The sequence below is a fragment of the Somniosus microcephalus genome, unplaced genomic scaffold (genome assembly GCF_052327205.1).
Source record: "Somniosus microcephalus isolate GS21.2 unplaced genomic scaffold, FLI_Smic_1.0 unresolved_chr9, whole genome shotgun sequence".
NCBI classification, from domain to species: Eukaryota; Metazoa; Chordata; class Chondrichthyes; order Squaliformes; family Somniosidae; genus Somniosus; species Somniosus microcephalus.
Window position 1 is genome coordinate 30,756,847 of NW_028225187.1, and position 22,272 is coordinate 30,779,118.

The 22,272-nt window shown below is 44.3% G+C and overlaps 1 protein-coding gene and 1 pseudogene across 1 annotated transcript in view; both read left to right on the forward strand.

The window, feature by feature from the left end:
• The window catches only part of LOC147085002 (Fc receptor-like protein 2), a 38,714-nt gene extending 34,278 nt beyond the window's left edge, over positions 1-4,436 (forward strand). The window contains exon 14 of the mRNA XM_085979399.1: positions 1-4,436. Coding sequence (XP_085835525.1) covers positions 1-144 — 144 coding nt within the window. The 3' untranslated portion in view covers positions 145-4,436.
• The window catches only part of LOC147085003 (Fc receptor-like protein 2), a 27,471-nt pseudogene continuing 5,829 nt past the window's right edge, over positions 631-22,272 (forward strand).

The window sequence follows — 22,272 nt, forward strand, 5'->3', positions numbered from 1 at the left end:
GATGAAAAGGATGGTCCCGGCGATTATTGTATCACATACGCCACGGTTAACCTTGCAAACACTGACGCTAGTCTGGAAAGTGATCCAATGGAAGAAGAGGACGGCTGTGATACAAATGTCTATGCAAACTTTCCACGGAAATAGGAGCAAAGCAGGATTAAAACGCATTAAAAAAAATAAGAATGGAGGCAACGTCAATCAACTTGTGCTCTTATCAAACTACCTTCCATCAGGGACTTCAGTGTGAAGGCTGGTTAGGCCATTGTTCCTAGTACAAGACCTTCTAGGCACAGAGTTCCTGCCCGCCAGCAATTCAGTTTAAACAAATGCTTTTCACTGTCAGGGCTTTATTTCTGGAGGGACATCATGTCGCAGGTTTTGGTGTTCATATTTTGCAGAAGCTTTCTACGGATGGCTTTGGTAAACACGAATGAGCGGAGCTGGTTACTTTTGAAAAGATTCTGGGGGGTGGTTAGTGTCAATGGTTGAGAGGATGAAGAAGCACGAAGTTTTCCAAAATAAAGCACAGCGTGGAGATGCTGTGTTGGTGAGTTTGAACAAGAGTGCCACATTTAATACACTTGGTTGGCAAATTTCATGTATCACCTTTGACGTTGCTCACTAAAAGTGATGGGATGGACATCTTCTATAGTAGATGAGAAGGCAGCCACTGTTAGTCCAGACATGGTACGTGATGGACAGGAAATCAAGAGTGGTTCAGATCATTTAGTGATACTGGTAGATGATGGACAACATAAGGGTAGGCAGCGCTATTGATTTGTGAATTGAAGCATGACACGTGCAATTTTTAGTGATTTAATGGACGTCTCGGGAGGACGTTATTTTATGATTAATATTGAATAGAACTGATGAGGCACTAACAGAATGTAGGTTACAGTGTGGACCAAGTGTATTATCTTTCACAGTTAAACGAGTGAAACTTACATGGAAAGATGTTCATTGGTTAATAATAAAGCAGCTAAAATGTAACTTTTAATACAGAATAACGAAACTGGGTAAACATAGTAAACATTACTATTGAAAGTGTTGTTAATTAACTGATGTTCTAGTAATCATTAGGAGAGGAACGGAATTAATAATTCACAGCCAGTCTGATCAGGGATATGGTTGCAGACCGATCGGCATAAATAGATGATAAATTGCAGAAAATACATATTGGATGGGAATGAGCATTATTACAGTATTTCAAAAACTCAGATATAGGTCGTATAATTCGAGAACAAGCAATGAGCAGGTTTGATGTCAGAATGGGGGAATTGATAGAGAGACAGCAGAAAGGGACAATATTGGTACTTTACCCAATCTTTGTAGGAGACACAGTGACTGCAGGAAGATTGGTTGGCCCTATGGTAAGGTTAGCAGAAAGGATGAAGGTCACTTTTTAAGATACATAAGCTAACGAGGGGCTGAGCACCATTGGCGATTGTTTGTAGTCTGGGGCAAAGCTATTTTCACTTCGAGAAAAAGATTTGGAAAGCCAAGACAAAAAAACAATTTGCAGGATATTTCAATCTTCAGATTGTTGGAGATGGTGTCACTGATTACCAATCTGCACTGAACCCAGTGTCCATTGACAATCAACAAATACGGAATGAAGACTCTGTTCATGACGTAGCTAAAACGGAATATTGCTATGATCAACTAAGGACTCAGGAATAGTTAATGAAAAGTATGGTCAATCAGATTGACTCCAAAGTGCTATAATTTATTGATGGTAGACTGTTGAAAAGAATATCCAACAGGAGATACAATCATCATACATACAAATCTTCATCCCATCTGGAATTAAATATTTTCAGTCATTCCTTGTCGACAGAATGTTGGAAAGAGATGCATTAATGGTTTTGTTTGGCGCTAATAGCGGGGCTGTTGCTAGCAGCCACAGCAGTTGTTATGCTGATTTACATGGTCACAGTTGGAGGAGCGATCCGCTCTACTTTGCGCTAGGTCGTCTGAACAGCGAGAGTGCACTGGGGGAATTGATAACTGACTGAATGGAAACATTATTTTATTCATAGACTATATGCACAGGAGATTTCATGTTGAGGGACTCATGTATTTTGAAACTCAGGCGCTGCGTAGAAGAGATGCTGTGGGAATGTGAGATTTCGGGCAATGGAAAAGCAGGACAGGGCATTTGCATACACTGAAGCGAGGTAATATTCTGCTGGGCTACAGATATACTGTCAACACAAACCACTGGTGATTTCTAGGCCATACTGGTCTGTGGCATTATTTGTGTGCACATCAGTTCTTGCATTGGTGTTTGACAAATGTCCAATACCAGGTGGAATGGCATCACTGTTAATCCACACACGTTCAAGGAAGTCTATTTATGTGATTGCAATTAAGGGAGAGTTATTATTGATGACTGGCAGTCTGATGTGGGAGGAGTGTCTGTAATTAACGAAAGCTTTGGTTAACAGCTTCACTTTGACACTGGTTTTCAGACTTCTCTCCTGCATTATCAAGTTTCTGCTCTACAATGAATACGTTGCAGAGATCAGTAAAGGTCTTTTTCCGAGTGACAGGCAGTGACTAGTGGGGTAACGCAGCGATATGCCCTTGGACCCCAGCTATTCACAATATATATTAATGAGCTAGATGAGGGAACTAGATGTAATATCTCCAAGTTTGCAGAAGACAGAAAGCTGGGTGAGCGTGTGTGCTGTGAGGAGGATGCTGAGAAACTCCAGTATGATTTGGACAGGTTGGGTGATTGGGCAGAAGCATGGCAGATGCAATATAACGTGGATAAATGCGAGGTTATCCACTTTGGTGTCAAAAACAGGAAGGCAGATTATTATCGAATGGCAATAGATTGGGAGAAGGGGAAGTGCAACGAGACCTGGGTGTCCTTGTGCACCAGTCGCTTGAAGGTATGCATGCAGGTGCAGCAGGTGGTTAAGGTGGCAAATGGTATGTTGGCCTTCGTAGCGAATGGGTTTGAGTACAGGAACCAGGATGTCTTGCTGCAGTTGTACAGGGCCTTGGTGAGACCACATCTTGAGTATTGTGTGCAGTTTTGGTCTCCTTACCTGAGGAAGGGTGTTCTTGCCACGGCGGGAGTTCAGTGAAGATTCATCAGGCTGATACCTGGGATGACAGGAATGCGTATGAGGTGAGATTGGGTCAATAGGGCTATTACTCGCTGGAGTTTAGAAGAATGAGAGGGGATCTCATTGAAATTATAAAATTCTTGCAGGACTAGACAGATTAGATGCAGGAAGGATGTTCCCGATGGTCGGGGAGTCCAGAACCAGGGGTCACAGTATAAGGATAAGGGGTAAGCCATTTAGGACAGAGATGAGGAGGAATTTCTTCACCCAGAGAGTGGTGAACCTGTGGAATTATCTACCACAGAAGGCAGTGGAGGCCAATCCATTAAATAGATTAACTAAGGAGTTGGATATATTTCTTAAGGCTAAAGGGATCAAGGGATATGTGGAGAAAGCAGGGACAGGGTACTGAATTTGGATGATCAGCCATGATCTAATTGAATGGTGGAGCAGGCTCGAGGGGCCGAATGGCCTACTCCTGCTCCTAACTTCTATGTTTTTATGAACTGAGCTTGTTTTTCTTGCTGCAGACTCTGCTCCGATTATCAACTCAGAATAATCTTAAGTGCTAAAACCTGTGTGAACGAAATTACCTGAGTATCTGAAATGTTCTTCCTGGGTGGTCTGTGGGATCAGCCCAGCATATGTTGCAAATTGTGTAAACAGGCCTAAAAGTAAAAACATCTTCACAGGAAAGCACAACAGTAGAATGTTTAGAATGATTTACCCATATCTGTAATGCTCTGGACTATGTCAGCCAGGTCATTTGTGTTTAATGGAATGGGACGAGTTTATGATGGCAATTATACCACTGCTCTATATGGTAATAAAGTGCCTGAACAGTTAAGCACATGTTTGTTCTGTCGATGTTTTTATTCTGTTGGCTTTTGTATGTATCGATGATGTACTAACCATAGACATGCAACAGTATTACAGTATAGACACTAATCATAGAGCTAATCCTGTAGGACAGAATAGGCATGAATCATAGGCCTGCACCATTTTGATAGTGCCGGTGCTAATCATAGACCTTTATCAGTATTACAGCATAAGTATCGATCAAACCTGAGGATAATATACTTACTAATTACAGACCAGTAGGAATGCAAAGCTGCCAATAAAAGGCCGGTAACAATAGGGCATTTTGCTAATCATAGGTCTGTGCCAGTGTGGCAGTTTAGCGACAGTTAATACTTGGAGGCAATGATTTCACTCTTTTACTTACACAGTACAGTCACACACGCTTATATATCTGCCTATGGTGAGACTGATAGGTTTACTCGTTTCATACAACATATAATCAGTAATTACAATGTTACACCACAAAAATAAAAAATTGCTTGGACACATTTCTGTAACTTAGTCAGCAATTAGTGGGTGAGATATTCCATTGACTTCCATGTCTGCAATGAGGTGGCTAAACTTATCTAGAGTCCAAAATGTAATGTTAAAATATAATTGGTTATTGATTCTTGCGGAGGAATATTAACGGTTACCTGGAGTGAGCAGCACAGTGGAATTAACTTCAGCAGCTCAAGCAGATACACCTGATAATCCCGGTTTTAGGCTTCAGTAATGCCTGAGTAGAATCACCTATTTGTTAAACACGGGGTTAAATTCTCGGGCTTTAAATGGTAAATGGTGCCAGCGTGAAGCACGTTCAGTGGTAACAGTTCCCACTGGTACCAGCCCTTCGCCTCCCTCCCCCCTCTACCGTTGTGCCAGGCCACACACACACAGATGGGGTGACCACTTCCCTAGGATGCAAAACAAGCCTTCAGCCTGAGGCCACAGATCAGGCCAATCTCTGTGTTAACGGTATAAGCTGCGGTTAGAATAAACCATATTTAAAACAGTTTCCATAGATCTCTCCGGCCTGTATTCCAAAATTTCGCTTCCGCTAAAAATTTATTTTTAAACTGACAGAGCTAAGTTAACTTTTCAGCGTTAGGGTGGACTCGTCATCACGTCCGGTTTAATTTGCTCTTGTCTCCAAAGTGGTCAGAAGTCACAGTGATCTCAGTGCGCAGTCGCCTGGGGCATGGGCAGTGAGGTCCACAGCTGCAGACTGCTCTCGGGGAACTCGCTCCAGCCGTTGTCTCCTCATTCCCCGTAAGTACAGACTCGAGATCTGCGCGTGCGGGCGTTTGGTACTGAAGAAGTAGAACAGTGTCAGCGGCTGAATGTGGGCGGGTACATTTGTCGGGAGCTGGAGTGGGAAGCGGAACAATGCATTTTGGAACAGGTTGCTCTGTGTTTGACAAAAGCGATGTGTTCTGGCGCTCAATCGTAATGTTCACTCAATTCTGACCTATCAGTGGCTGTATTGAAGCAAAGAGAATTATGAGCCATGGGTTTGTTTTATATGTGTCTGTTGCTCAGTTTAAAACAAGCGACAGGCTGCAAGGGTCGAATGGCCTCCTTCTGGGCTGTATGATTCTATGAATTCACTTTTCAGAAAATAAGGAACTGGAAACAGCTGCTCCGAAGTACGCCTCTTCACAGAGGGAGGGTGTCTTCTGCTCGGATCCCCCGCTTTCGAAATGAAGCACATCTGCCGCCTTCTGATCTTCTGTAAGTGAATATCTAAATATTTCCAGTGCCTTTGAAAATCTGTGTCACTCACCCCGGACCCACAATCAGATTACCCAGGCTCATTCTGTAAGAGGGAGCGTCACATTAAATTGATATTGACGGATTCTTAAAGTCAGACATTGCATTAAATTGCCTTGAATGTTCATTTGTATGCTTCAGTTTTAATCAGAATTGAGTGCAGCAACAGATATAAGTTTATATATAATCAGGGTAAAATAATCTTTCTGCTCTTCTAAGCGGCTCTCCATTTACTATTAGATGTTGCAGTCCACTTAGATTGCTGCTAAGCTGCCTAATATTCATTATTTTACTATGTGGAATGAACGCTTCCAATTTATATCTAGAGGACAGCAGCAATCCAACAATGAAGTAATTATCAGCTGTTCGCCCGAGTGTAAAGCTGACCTTCCGGCTCGCCACCATTCAAAGAAACACTCGATCATCATTTTCATTGATTCGGTGGGAATGTAAAGTGGGCGCTTTCTCTAACGGTCGGCCAATCCGAATCCCAGTTTTAGGCCTCAGTTTAGTGTCTACCACAATATATTAAAGACAAAGTGACCTATAAATTGGTCTGGGTTTCTGCTAGATCATTTAACTGAGGACTGGCAGCGAGTAATCATAATTGAGTAAATAAATGGATGAATTGACAGACAGTTCTTTGAAGAAGTAACAGAGAATGCTAATTAAATTAGTGTAGTTAAATGTGTATATAGACTTTCAAAAGATGCTTTCTGAAATACAACAATACTGACCTGTTAGCAAATATCGTATATTGATCGTTGTGATTAAGGGGCAGTGACAGCGTAGATATAAAATTCTCTGAGACATAAAAACAGAGAGCAGTTGTGAATTTTCGCTTTTTGTTACTGGAAGGGAATATTCAGTGGCATCGCACAGAGGTCTATATTGGGATCGCTGTTCTTTCACGTAATTATATGTCACCTGGACTTGGGTATACTGGGCACAATTACAAACTCTGCAGAAGTCTCGAAGCTCAAGCAATGCCTATTCGTAACGATATGGACATCGTACTTATTCTGTGTCTCTTTTATGCTTTTGCTAGTAAACTGATGGGAGTGTGCATGGAGCATATTCTGACCAGTTCTGTTCTGCAATGACATACGGGGGGGCAGGCACTGACTAGTGGGGTACCGCAGGGATCAATGCTTGGGCCCCAGCTATTCACAATATATATCAATAATTTGGATGAGGGAACCAAATAATATTTCCAAGATTGCCGACGATGCCAAACTAGGTGGGATTGTGAGTTGTGAGGAGGATTCAAAGAGATATCAAGACGATTTAGACAAGTTGCGAGGGTGGGCAAAGACATGGCAGATGCAGTATAACGTGGATAAATGTGAAATTATCCACTTCGGTTGGAAAAACAGAGCAGCAGATTACTACGTAAATGGTGATAGATTGGGAAATGTTGAAGTACAAAGGGACCTGGGTGTCCTTGTTCCCCAATCACTGAAAGCAAACATGCAGATGCAACAAGCAGTTAGAAGGCAAATGGTATGTTGGCATTCATTGCAAGAGGATTTGAGTAAAGGAGCAAGGTTGCCTTTCTCCAGTTATACAGGGCCTTGGTAAGACCACACCTGGAGCACTGTGTCCAGTTTTGGGCTCCTTACCTAAGAAAGGATACACTTGCCATAGAGGGAGTGCAGCGAAGGTTCACCAGACTGAATCCCGGGAAGGCAGGACTGTCGCATGAGGCGAGATTGGGTCGGCTAGGCCTGTATTCATAAAATATAGAAGAATGAGAGGGGATTTCATTGAAACGTATAAAATTCTGACAGGGCTAGACAGACTGGATGCAGGGAGGATTTTCCCCTTCGCTGGGGGGTCGAGAACGATGGGTCATAGTCTGAGGATACGGCATAGGACATTTAGGACTGTGTTGTGGAGACATTTCTTCACTCAGAGGGTAATGAACCTGTGCAATTCTCTACCAAAAAAGGCCGTGGATGCCAAGTCACTGAATATATTAAGAAGGAGATAGATAGGTTTCTAGACACAAAAGACATCAAGGTGTATGGGGAGAGAGCGGGAATACCGTACTGAGATAGAGGATCTTCCATGATCATGTTGAATGGCGGAGCAGGCTGGAAGGGCTGAATGGCCTACTCCTGCTGCTATTTTTTCCATGTTTCTATGTTCCTATGCGGTGGTCCCATGTAAATCCTAAAATCGCGATTTTCATGGTAACAGTGGGCTACCGCCAGGAATAGGCAGGCGCTTCTGCCGAGCATTGGTCGGTCATTCTAAAAGTTTCAGTAGGCAGAGAGTCTCCGTTTACAGGGTGGTGAAGTCGATTTCACCAATTGAAATCGTCACCAAATCAACAGATCGATCCATGGGCATCCGATAGGTAGCGCCTATTTTGGACAGCGACTAGAAATTCTCTGTAGTGGATATTGCACAGATTAATTTCAACAATTCTAATCAGAACATAATTTTATTGTCTTTCTGCAGCCAATGTCCCAGAGGTAGTCCTTAGCTATCCGAGCAAAGGGATCGTGAAAGAAGGGGAGACATTTTCCCTGCAGTGTCGATACAGAGGCGGGATTAAAGACGCTTATTGGTATAAAGATGCGACCTATATTGATTTTCAATATCAGTGCCTTGAAATATGTGCAGATAGTCGCAGTGGAGCATCTTACCAGTGTTCAGTGCCCTTCACGCTTTCCTCATCTGTGAAGAGTAAACCTCTGGATGTTGTCACCTTTGGTAGGTAAACTTTGACACCTATGGTCATTGCTCAGTTTTAATCGAGGAATGTGATGCTTACAAAGGGGCCTCACAGTCAAATGTAGTACAGGATATCAAGCATATGCAATACTGGGATAAATTTGGGCCACTGGGGAGAAGTGTATTTCATCTCTCCTCCAACAGGGTGTCCTCTCGCTTTCGCCAGATTTGAAAATACAAGCTACAATTGGCGATATTAACACACCAGGAGGGGGAGGTTTATTTTGTGCGGTATTATCAAACGTATCATAGCGAATCGGCATCCAGTTTCACCTCCCTTTGTATCACATTAACTTCAATTGAAATATCGCACAAAGTCTAAATCTACCCCAAATTCTTACATGTTCTTAGATCAATCATTGGTCATTTATTTCAAGAGAGATCTTAAACCGCTTATTGTGCATGGAACAGCGGCTCTCGAAAACAGCAGATACGTGAAAGCCACTGTTAATATCTCCTGGAGTAATTTTAAGACTGTGTATCTGTTGAAAGCTTAAATTCTATTTCCAAAGTTCAAACTACAAAATCTGTGATCTGCCACCTACTTTATATTAATAGTAAAGACATCTGAGAATTACTGCGCCGCCTTCCGGCTGCGTTGTGTCGCTGATCTGATATGCAAATGACTTCACCGTTTAAACATTGCTTCATCCACTGTGGATTAGGTTGTAGGGTGACCCATCACAGGGGGTAAAATCCAACATTGGTGGAGCCACAGAATGGGCACTATTCTCTCTGTCCCTGTTAGAAATCAAACATAAAAATCATAAAACCGGCTGATGTTTCGTAATCGCTCATTTGCCGCCATTATGTATTGCGAATTTATACCGGAGTGGGGATAACTTTACCTTTCATCGCTGGGGGAAATAAGCAGGCAATGTCCTATCAATCGCCTGTTTTAGATTCAGTTGGAGACGCATTTCTATTTACTTCAGTGTTAAATAAATCGAGTGGTTTGAAATTAAGGGTTGCTCCATTACTGCCCTTTGGCCTCTTGGCGGTAAAAGTGAAAAGTCGCTCAAGTGTATCCTCCCGTCCCTCCCCTGGGATTGGGATTGGTTGGAAGCGCATCTGCTGACCCGAGGCACGGCAAGAACTGAAGTGTACATTTAGTGCCTTATCTTGTGTCTCACCAAATACAAATTATTAGAAGGTGCAACGAATGTTTTTATCTAGTTAATAAACAATGGTAGACACATTTTTACAGGTGATTACCTACGAGCGGCTCCTTCACCACTGCCACCACTTTACTGGATGTGCAGTGCAAAAACTCTTTAAACTCATAAACAGGGTTCCCTTCCGCACACCTGGCGAAGTTACAGCGGAGGAGCAAACGCAGGAAATTCCCATGAGTTTCCACAAAGGGTAATGGGACAATGAGCTGCTAATTCGTTTGGTCTTGCTGGACGGACGAGCAATACTCCAGGACACTCGAACAACTTCAACATCTTGGAGTCGTTCCTTTGGATTTCTAACTGATATCAGAAGCACCTGAACAGGTGAAGGAGGCCACGATTTTAATATCGTGAATCCACAACATTTACAAATGCCAGACCTTTATTTTGAGACGGCTGGGCATCTGCCTGGCTGTTGAATCGATCCTCGACATTGCACGTCGTTGATGAAACCTTGAAGGGCAATATGAGCAGTGATAGCACAACATAAGAAAGGGAAGGGTCACTTTCTGCAGCAACAAATGTTGGTTTGACTTTTCAGATCTTATAATTACTTTTAGATACTGAGGTGATACCGATTGGTCTGGATGTTGAGCTGCACTTTCAAGCCAATGTTCTTGAGGATTTAAGAAGAGTACATTGAAATATTTCAAATTGTATTTAGTTCATATGTTTCACATTTTTTGCAGCTTCTGATATGATTTTAATTCTGGATGTGAATCCAACATCCGCACTGTCAGGTGACAGTATTATCCTGAAATGTTTGATGCCTTCCTGTAAAAGTAAAGAAGATTTTCCCTTCCTGTGGTATCGATATAAAAAGTTGATAGCAGAAACGGAAGAATCTCAGTACACCATAGAAAACGCGAAAGAGTCAGATATGGCATCATATCGGTGTGACCTCAAAATACGTTACAGGAAGTGGGTCTCCCCGGATGTAACCATCACCATAACAAGTTGGTCACTGCATTTCTTTTTCATTTTCTTAATATGATCTGGTAATGAGCTATTGAAGGGTGTCATGTATTCTAAGAATCCTTGGCCTATATATGACTGCAGAACCACAGCAATATGGTTGACTCTTAATCCCCTCTGAAATGGCCTAGCAAGCAACTAAGTTTTATAAAAGCACTAGAAAAAACTAAGATTAAAACCTGGAGGAACACCTGGCATTGAACTAGGCAACATATTCGGACACGGATAAGACACACAGTCAGCCCTGCAAAGCCCTCCTCCCGAACATTTGGGAACTTGTGCACAAATTGGGAGAGCTGTCCCACAGACCAGTCAAGCAATAGCCTGTCATTGTAATGATCACAGAATCATACCTTCCAGCCAATGTGGTGGCTGGGTGGTGACAGAGTGATGTAACTGTGAATATTTGTGGAATTCACAGTGATCATAGTAGATGTTGAGACACAGCAGGGAATAGCTAAAAGAGCACATTTCTATTGAAGGATTCACACTTGAATAAGTCCTGCACAGCGTGGAGTTCCAGTTTCAGCAGAATATATTAAGCGGATTAAGTTCTCCGCAAACAAAGCAGCGAGTGGAATTCCATAACAATATAGTAATGCTGCCTACTGGAGTGTTCCACATTGCAGCTGCTGGTTATCAATTAGTACAGATGCCCCTCGTGGCAGTTCTCGGTATTGCCTTGTGCTTATTTCCAATAATCTCTGCTATTTGTTTAACTCTATGATATGAATTGTTACCTGCTAATCCATATTCTGTTTTCACCGGACTCTTCTCCAACCCTAAACTGAGGACTGAGCCTGCAGTTGAAATATTTGAGGTAGACCAGTTAAAATTCATCTGTTTTAATGAAACAAAGTGGTTCAATATTAGGCTTCAAGACACATTTTACAACAATGGCAAAGCTCTGAATTTGAATTCATACATCAACTCTAAGCACATGGGGGAAGCTTTGTTGAAGGACTCGGGGACTTACCTGTGTGAAGCAAATGCTTTCTACCACTGTGATAAAAGGAGAGTGAGGAGGTTTCCAGTGCGGTAAAAGGTAATTACAACCAGCTGTAATTACTATTCATCTTTCATTTAAAGAATTCTTCAGGGGATTATAGTTAAATAAATATATGGGAGGGATCCACTGTGGAAAAAGATTTACTCCCAGCTTTATCACGTAATAAATCAATTTTGGATGTAATCAGTTTAAATCATAGCGCCATCTTGTTCTTTATAAAATCCATACATTTGCTGAAAACCACACTTGTAAAAGCTGCAATGTTTGAAGTCCAGTGTCCACTCCCAGTGGCTAATATTAGCTTCTTGCAAAAGCGCGGAACGGGCGATATTGAATTCACCTCCCATAATATGTCCCTCCCGTTTTTGTGTCGCATCATCTTCATTGGACAGGAATCTCGTGCATGTTGTAGAAGTGGTGCAAGATTCGATACCACGCGGAATCAGCAACGAGCAGAACCTGGTCAGGAACAGCAGGGTGTTTAATCAGACAATGTCTTACCACTTACTAGTCCCGGAAATCTTTGATATTTGAAATCTCGGTGGTACTATTTAACTTTGATAGTGCAAGAGATAATTGGCAGACAATGGAATCGAAATTGGCCTGTGTTTATAAAGGGTGACCAATGGCTGCCACCGATTTTGCACCCCAGACAAACTTGAACTTCCACCCCTCCAATTTCAGTAGAGGGGGATGTGGGGGTGGCAAAAGGCCGGAGGCTATTGAAGGCTGAGCCTCTGATGTACGGCCTCCCGATTGCATTCCGTTAGATCCTGCCAATTATATCTCTACCTTTAAATTTTCAGAAGAGCAGGCAATCTGAAAACAAGGTGGGAGTTACGGATCCTGTGTTGTCAGTGGATTTCCAAAGAATTGCATTGTCCATAGCTGCGCGTTTAACATGAAAGTCCTAAAATTTGCAGGTGCTGCAACAATGACCAAGGAGATTTCAGTATTTAAGACTTGGGCATAAAGCATCGCCTGGGCGGTGAGCAGAGTTCAAAATCTGAGTGGGGTGATTGGGTGCGGTGAAGGGCGATAATCTCACAGGACCCGCAGGATGTTTCCTCCATTCATTTTAATGGAAGGGTTAACTTGTCCCCAAATCTAGCCAGAAGAGGATGTTCAGATCTCAGGTGATACCTTTGTCAGTGTTCTAAAGTGCATCTTCCTGTAAGCAGAGTGCAATCAAGGAATATTTAACTCTTTCTTTGAGCCGCTGTCAGCATTTCATTGCTCTGATCATTAACGTGTGTTATCGAAACAAATACATTCATACGTCTTTGAGAGATGCTTTAGCTGGTAAATCTATTTTATTCTATTTTATAGAGCTCTTCTCCAAACCAACATTGAGTGCTGTGTCTGAAGCTCAATTATTTGAGGGCCAACAGTTAAATCTCGCATGTTTGGCTGAAATATTTCGCTCCAGTTCATCTTTGAGATATGTATTTTTCAAAGATGGACAAGCTCTCAATTCGGCGGCAGACCACTACTATTACATCAAGGAGACATCACTGCTGGACGATTCGGGGATTTACCAGTGTGAAGCAAGTACTTTGAACAGTGAGGTGAAGAAACTGAATAATCAGGTTTCTGTTTCAGTCAGACGTGAGTAGAATTTACTGATGAATTTATCACCCTTCATCCACAAAATTCCCACCAGGTTGTAACACGAGGATTGATCAGTCGAGTAAGGGCCTTACCTATATGTTTAGCATGCACTGAATACATAAATAACTAAATAATTGTCGCATAGACAACAGGAGAAAAGAAATAATAGCATGTTTGTACAACACATTCGTGAGGCCACAGATACTGTGTCCAATGCCGTGCTTTCCATTTTAAAGGGTACAGTAAAATCACAGAAAACGGGCAGCGCTGATACACCAGAATGAAAAAATTCACCAGGATAGACTTCAGCTACTGGCACGAACACTACCGGAGTAGCAATGGCTAAGAGTTATTTCATTACTGTTTATTACATGATAAGACCGAGATAGTGTGATAAGGGAAAGGTATTTTCTCTGATTGTGAAGACAGGAAGGAGGAATCATTGAAATATAATTATCAATATAAGCGCGAGGATAGCTTAGAAGAATGTTCTTTATTCGAGGATTGCTGGAACAAAGAATGAATGGCCAGGTGGAGCAGTGGAGTTAGATACAATTGCATTTAGGTAGGGTAGTGTTTATGGTAGTGGAATAGTGCAGAGTTCCTGCCATTCACTAGCAGAGTCAATAGGAATAAAGACCAGGCCAGAGATAGTAGGGTGGCAACAAGTGGATTGCAGTAGGAATCACTGTAGTTCCAAGATCAGGCTTTGCACTATTAATTTCACCTACTGCTAAAGTAGGAGAGGGAGACGGACGCCCAAATATTATCGTGGTAACCTAAATGACGAGCCTATTTATTATGATGGGAGCCCTGTTTCACTTTGAAAGTAACACTACAAATACTACAAAAGCAATGTAATTAACAAATGGTTATATTTGCAGGAATCCCAGTGTCCAAACCGGTACTGGCAATCAGCCCTGGTAAAGAGTTAATAGAAGGAGACACAGCGTCATTAACCTGCACAGTCTTCAACGGTGCTACCCCGATTACCTACGTTTTCTACAAAGACCTGAATAAAGAACTCCTCCGAGAGGAGTCCGACCTAACCACAATTACTTACCAAATCGGTGAAGTCAACCAAAGCACCCAAAGGGATTATAATTGCCGGGTTTCAAATGAAGTGACAGAACTTCCTCTACACAGCGATTTTTGTTACGGTTTCAGTGATAGGTGAGTTATTATAAATACCTGTGTGGCAGAACGAAATAAGTGACTCAATGTTAGTTCAGCTCAGGGATCACTGCTGGTGCCGTCAGCTTGGATGATGTAACTTCTGCTTTGTCATTCCTCTGTGTGAAGTGAGGCACTGCGCCATTTACATTAAACAGGTGAATGCCAAATAAGAACAAGAATGTCATCTGATTGCATCAAGTATTGGTCTCCAAACTGCCACATTTATTTGTAGATTTAAAACGGCCGATCAGTCTGTTTAATTGACAAATTGAGAGAAGTTATATGGAGAGGTTAATGACGGCTCAAAGCTTAATACCATAGGCAGTAATTTTGGGGCAATAAATTTTAGACCATCAGCTCTCGACTGTTGCTGCTAATGTTTTGTATTTGTTTATGGGATGTGGGCATCGCAGGCAACGCTTGCTTTTATTGCCCATCCCTAATTGCCCTTGAGAAGGTAGTGGTGAGCCACCTTCTTGAACCACTGCACTCCATGTGGTGAAGTTGCTCCCACAGTGCTGTGAGGGAGGGAGTTCCAGGATTTTGACCCGGCGACGATGAAGGATTGGCGATATACTTCTAAATCATGGTGTTGTGTGACTTGGAGGGGAACTTGGAGGGGATAGTGTTTCCATGCTCCTGCGGCCCTTGTCCTTACAGATGGAAGAGGTTGCGGGTTTGGGAGGTGCTGCCGAAGAAGGCTTCGCGATTTGCTGCAGTGCATCTTGTAGATGGTGCACACTGCAGCCACCGTACTCCAGTGGTTGGGGAAATGAGTGTTTAAGAGGTGGATGAGTTGCCACTCAAGGAGGCTGCATTGTCCTGGATGGTGCTAAGCTTGTTGAGTGATGTTGGAGCTGCACTCATCCAGAAAAGTGGAGAATATTCCATCACACTCCTGACTTGTGCCTTGTAGATGGTGGAAAGGCTGTGTGGAGTCAGGAGGTGAGACACACGCCATAGATTACCTAGACTCTGACCTGCTCGTGTTGCAAATATATTTCAAGCTCAATCGGAGAATATAGGTTTTATCCCTATATTATTGGAAGATTGGCAGCAGTGGAGCCCTCAGGCTTCAGGCCCGAAATAGGCTTTGCTCTGAAGTGGGCCAGTTTATCTTTAGGCGAAGTTGAAACATGGGTCATATCGAAGTGTTCGCCCATTATAATCCACATCATATATTTCCTTCCATTGCCTGATGGATACCCCCCGAGTTCCTCCACATGAAACTCAGCGCAAGTATTCCTGTTGGCTTATTTTCACCACCACATTGAGGCCGGTGACAAACGAACTCTGCACATGAGTGTTTCAGTGCAGTAACGAACCTACCAGAAACAAAAACATCTTGTTTGGTAGCGCGATTATCATCATCGTCCACTTGCTGTATTCCCCGTTTTATATACAGTCCTGTTGAAAAATTTCAATTTTGAATGAAAACCTACTATTTGTAGTTTTGTGCAGAAAATTTAGTTAGGAATAATATTCGATATCACTGATGGTACAGCACAAGAACAATGCTGAACTAAATATTTTCGCAAATGTGTTTGCAGCTGATCAGCAAATCTTGCATCAGTCTGATTTATTTATCTGATTTAATCTAAGTTAGTACTCAAAATAGGTTTCAATTTTGAACTGTAACTTGCAGAATTAGTTCTCTACATCTTTAAACTTACTTGCTTTCCTTTAGTTCCTGTAGCTGGTGCTTCTCTCACTTCCAATACCAACAAAACTGAGATTTCAACAGGGGACCGTCTCGTTCTCCAGTGCCTGGTGAAGAGAGGCACTGCACCGCTTTTCCGCTGGTACCTGAACAACCAACAGTTAGGAAACAACAGCGGATCTTATCACTTAAGTAGGGACGGGAGTGAACTTATTATCAATTCATTCCAGAAAGGCCATGGAGGTCGATATCACTGTGTAGCGACCAACGGAGGGAGCTATGAAGGGATATTTCATACAACCAGCAATTATATCGCTTTCGCGGCACCAGGTAACTGATTCATTATGCTTGAACTGATTATATCAGTAGCTTTTCTTTCGGCAAAGCAAAGAGTATATTGAATTTGTATGATTTATACCTCATAAACGAGGCATCACACCGCAGGTGAACATTTTTTAGTTGAGCTTACGATTAAGAAGTTGAACATAATAAGGGAAAACAGTTCTGAAATAAACACGCAGCATTTCCCAAGTGCGCTTTAGAACTAGAAATGGATGGTGAAATTACAGGAGCCTGTTGCATCTATGCTTTACTGCGTTCAATCAAGCATGTAGATAGGTCGAATTAAATCAGAGTCAGGCAGGCAGGCTTATAACTGCGATGTTCACTTCATTGCCTAAAATGGCCGACTGCCGTTTTCCCGGGTAATTCCCATAATGCAATGCACATTACAATACCATAATAACTGGTGTTAAGCTCGCACATTACATTACCGCATTGATTGGTGTCAAACTCGCAATCAGTACACAACATCCCCCTTTTCCTTGGAAACAAACTTGCAGTTTTCAAACAGTTGCTTACAATAACACTGCATAACTTATTTGGTTTATAAACTTTTTACAAACTTGTGTCTTACCACACAACTAAATCATTCCCACGTTTAAACATTTAACATCACTCATGCAGTTCTCGCACAGTTTATGTTGCGACATAATCAGACAGTCTTTGGGGTTTTCTTTTAACCCTTTGAGGTCTGGCTGTATCGGGTATGTCTGACATGTTGGTGTCAGTGGGTATTGCCTGTGTCACAGTGGTATGTGTGTCAGGGTCTACTATACTGTCCTCTGTCCCTTGTGTTTCCTCCTGCTCATGGAGTGTCTCTTTTGGTCCATTGGTTCTGTGTTTCCTCACAAACTTAGTGTTTCTCGAGTAGCGTGCGCCGTCTGGAGATTCTACTACTACTTGACTCCCTGTTTTACTCAAAAAGTTGTGGGGTGTGGCATTAAAAGGAGTGGTGAACCTATCCACTTTGTCCTGCCATACCAGCACCGTGTCGCCAACTTCCACCTCTGAGTATTGTGTTCTCCGCTGGTCATCTGCAGACAGTTTGGACTTGCCTTATTGTTGTGCATCCCAGTCACATATTTCTATGTCTGCACGTGACTCTGTGATGTCTGGCAGCTTTCCTCTCATTTTCTGTTTAAAGAGCAGCCCTGCTGGCCTCTTTCCTGTCGTCGCATGGTCAATGCTCCTGTACACAGTCACATATTTTCTAAGTTCACATTTCCAATCTAGTCCTTCTGACTGAGCAATTCTGATTCTCTTCATCAGCGATGCATTCTGGCGCTCGACTTCTCCGTTAGCCTGAGCCCATTTTGCTGTCGTTTTCAGGTGTTTGATCCCGTTGTTTTCACAGTATTCTTTGAATAATTCAGATCGGAATTGGGGACCATTATCAGATTTGCAGGTGATTGGAAAACCATGACGGCTGAAGATTGACTCTAAACTATCAATAACCTGCTCTGTTGTTGTGGAGGTCATTATGTCATATTCATAGTAGCGAGTATACTAATCAACTACCACAACAATGGAGTGGTTGGATGGCAAGTGTCCCAATAAGTCTATAGCTACATCCTGCCAGGGGCCCTCTGGTAATTGTCTTGGTCTCAACGGTTCATGTGGGACGGGTCTGGCTACAATCTGACAGCCGTGGCATGCTTAAAGTGCTTTCCAGCTGCCTTGTCCATGCCAGGCCACCAAACCTTGATTCTGAGATGTTGCCTTGTTCCAACTATTCCCAAACCTCCTTCATGTGCTAACACCAGGGCTCGTGCATGTAACACTGTTGGTAGCACGATGCGTGTTCCCCGAAGAACTAGGTACCCCACTACGCACAGCTCGTTTGCAATTGCTGCATAAGCTTTACAGTTCTTAAAATATCCGTTTGTGATTGCCTTCCGTACCTCAATCAGCTCTGGGTTGGTAGCAGAGGCTTCCTCCACCTCTCTAGTAGTGAGTGCTTTTGGCGTTGCACACACAGCTACAAATCTCACATATTCATCTGAGCCATGAGAATCTCTCTCCTGTTTTGCTGTCTCCCCGAGCAATCATGACATTGGGTCAGCAATGTTTTGCATGACTGGAATGTGTATCACCTTAAAATCGTACGGCTGTACTCTAAGTACACATCTCTCTATACGGGCACAGGGTTTAGAGTGTGGGCCGTATATCACTTGTAATGGCTTATGATCAGTTATCAAGTTAAATTTTTGGCCATACACATATGGATGCAGCCTCTTACAAGCCCATACATGTGCTAAGGCCTCTCTCTCTGTTTGAGAGTATTTCCTCTCACAGTCTGTTAAACTACGACTTACATAGCACATTGGCACCTCCTGTCCCTTGGTCCTGAACTAGTACTGCACCTAAACCTACAGGACTGGCATCTGCTATCACCTTGGTTGGTGCGCCGTTATCAAAATATGCTAAAGTGCTGGCTCTCGCCAACTCTTCATTGAGTGCACTGAATGACTGTCTCTGTTGTGATCCAAATTTAAATGGTGTGTCTTTTCTCGTCAGGCGTCGCAGTGGCTCTGATAGCATTGCAAACTGCGGGAAAAATCTGCTACTGTACCCAACGAGTCCCAAGAAAATCCTCATCTCTGTAGCATTCTCTGGTTCATGAGCTTCTGCCGCCACTTGCACTCTCTCTGCTGTTGGTCTGATGCCCTTTTCAGACAACAGGATTCCCATGAAAATCAATCGGTCCATGTTGAATTGGCACTTCTCTGAGTTTAGTGTCAATCCACTTTCCATTAGTCTGGTCATGACAGCGTGCAGGCGTCTGTCGTGCGTTTCCTGGACGTGTGCATGCACGATAATATCATCTGAGATGTTTTCAACACCCTCTATTCCAGCTAAGGCATTAGCTATCTCGTACTGATATGGATCAATAGCTGAAGATACACCGAATATCAGCCTCTTGTACCTTTATACTCCGTTATTTACTGCAAACGTTATGATTTCTCGTGGCTCAGGTGTTAGTTCTAGTTGGTGATAACCCCATTTCAGGTCGAGCTTACTAAATACCGTTGAGCCGTTCATACCTTGGAGTATCTCATCAACAGTTGGGATTGGATATCATTCCCTCACTATTGCCTGGTGATGCGCTATCAATAACTCAAAAGACTGAGATTAAGCGAGTAATTAACAGGCTTTTATTAACAAGAGAATGGAGGTGTGCCTCGAGTGGTCGACCGGTCCAGAATACAAAGGGGCTGTGGAGCAGTCACCTTTATACCTGGATTCATGGGAGGAGTCAGCCGAGGCATGTACAGGCATGTACACAGTGGAATACAAACAGTGGTTTACCACTTTCACCCCTTGTTTAAAATTGAGTCCGGCGGGGTGAAGTGTATTAAAAGTTAGTTTATTGGAGTCTTTCCAGAGGTCTTGTCTGCCGCTGTGATCGACGTGGCGGCGGCAGGGGTAGTGAAGCTTCCGGCGTCGAGTCCCGCGTAGGCTGGGGCACTGGTGTGTAGTCCTCGTAGATGTCGAGCGGGTCGCGGGGCCCAGGCCTGCCGTCTGCTGGGGCTGGATATCAGATCGTGGGGGGGTGGTAGTGGGTAGTGGGTTACTGCGGCCCCCGAGGGTGCGAGGTCTCTTATGGAGACTGTGTCCTCCCGCCCGTCCGGGTACGCAATGTTAGCATACTGGGGGTTGGCGTGGAGGAGGTCGACCCTCTCGACCAGGGGGTCCATTTTATGGGTCCTCACGTGTCTTCTCAGTAGGACCGACCCTGGGGACGTCAGCCATGGCGGTAGCGATGTCCCCGATGTGGACTTCCTTGGGAAGACAAACATTTTCTCATGAGGGGTGGCATTAGTGGCAGTGCAGAGCAGTGACCGAATAGAGTGGAGCGCATCGGGGAACACATCCTGCCAGCGGGAGGTCGGAAGGCCCCTAGACTTTAAGGCTAACAGGGCGGCCTTCCAAACTGTTCCATTCTCTCTTTCCACCTGTCCGTTCCCCCAGGGGTTGTAACTGGTGGTCCTGCTTGTGGCAATACCCCTAGCTAGCAGGTACTGATGGAGTTCATCGCTCATAAACGATGAGCCCCGGTCGCTATGGATATAGCTGGGGAAACCGAACAGGGCGAAGAGGTCATACAGACATTTAATGACCGTGGCACTAGTCATGTCCGGGCAGGGGATGGCGAATGGGAAACGGGAGTACTCATCAATAATATTGAGGAAGTACACATTGCGGTCGGAGGAGGGGAGAGGCCCTTTAAAATCAAAGCTCAGGTGCTCGAAGGTGCGAGTGGCTTTTATCAGGTGAGCCCTGTCTGGTCTATAAAAGTGCAGTTTGCACTCAGCGCAGACTTGGCAGTTCCTGGTCATAGTCCTGACCTCCTCAATGGAGTAAGGCAGGTTGCGGGCCTTGATGAAGCGGAAGAACCTGGTGACCCCCGGGTGGCAGAGGTCATTGTGGAGGGCCAGCAGTCAATCCATCTGCGCGCTGGCGCAGGTGCCACGCGATAGAGCATCAGGGGGTTCATTGAGCTTCACGGGCCGGTACAAGATCTCGTAATTGTAGGTGCAAAGTTCGATTCTCCACCTCAAGATCTTGTCGTTTTTGATTTTGCCCCTCTGCTTGTTGTTAAACATGAAAGCAACTGAACGCTGGTCAGTGAGCAGGGTAAATTGTTTTCCGGCCAGGTAGTGCCTCCAATGACGCACAGCCTCCACAATAGCCTGGGCCTCCTTCTCAACAGCAGAGTGTCTGGTCTCCGGGCCCTGGAGGGTCCATGAAAAGAAGGCCACGGGTCTCCCCGCCTGATTGAGGGTAGCGGCCAGGGCAAAGGCGGACGCGTTGCTTTCCACCTGGAAGGGGATGGATTCGTCCACTGCGTGCATGGTGGCTTTGGCAATGTCTTCCTTGATACGGTGGAAGGCTAAGCGGGCCTCTGCTATCACGGGAAAAGAGATGGACTTGATCAGCAGACGGGCCTTGTCCGCATAGTAGGGGACCCACTGGGCGTAATAAGAGAAAAACCCTAGGCTCCTCTTCAGGGCCTTGAGGCAGTGGGGCAGTGGGAGTTACATAAGGGGACACATCCGGTCGGGGTCGGGGCCGATGACTCCGTGTTCCACAACACAGCCAAGGATGGTGAGGCGGGTTGTGCGGAATATGCACTTCTCCTTGTTATACGTCATGTTGAGGAGTTTGGCGGTGCAGAGGAATTTTTTGAGGTTTGCGTCATGGTCCTGCAAGTCATGGCCGCAGATGGTCACATTGTCCAGATATGGGAAAGTGGCCTACAATGCATTTCGATCGACCATCCGGTCCATCTCCCTTTGGAAGCCGGAGACCCCGTTGGTGACGCCAAAGGGAACCCTAAGGAAGTGATAGAGGCGGCCGTTTGCCTCAAAGGCAGTATACTGGTGGTCCTCAGGGCGGATAGGGAGCTGGTGGTACGCTGATTTCAGGTCAATGGTCGAGAAGATGCGGTACTGCGCGATCTGGTTGACCATATCAGCTATGCGGGGGAGTGGGTAAGCGTCCAGCAGGGTGTAGCGATTTATTGTCTGGCGGTAGCCGATGACCAGGCGCTGCTTCTCGCCGGTCTTAATGACCACAACCTGGGCTCGCCAGGGGCTGGTGCTGCCCTCAATAATCCCTTCCTTCAGGAGCCGCTCCACTTCGGTTTTAATGAAAACCCTGTCCCCGGCACTGTATCGCCTGCTCTTTGTGGCGATGGGCTTACAGTCGGGGGTGAGGTTAGCAAACAGTGGGGGGGGGGTGACTCTGAGTGTGGAGAGGTGGCACCTGGTGTACGGCAGGCAATTTGGAAGCTGCTGGCTGCGGACTGTGAGTGGGGGGAGGGGTCCACCGTACGCCATCGTAACACTTTTAAGGTGGCACTGAAAATCTAACCCCAGTAGAACG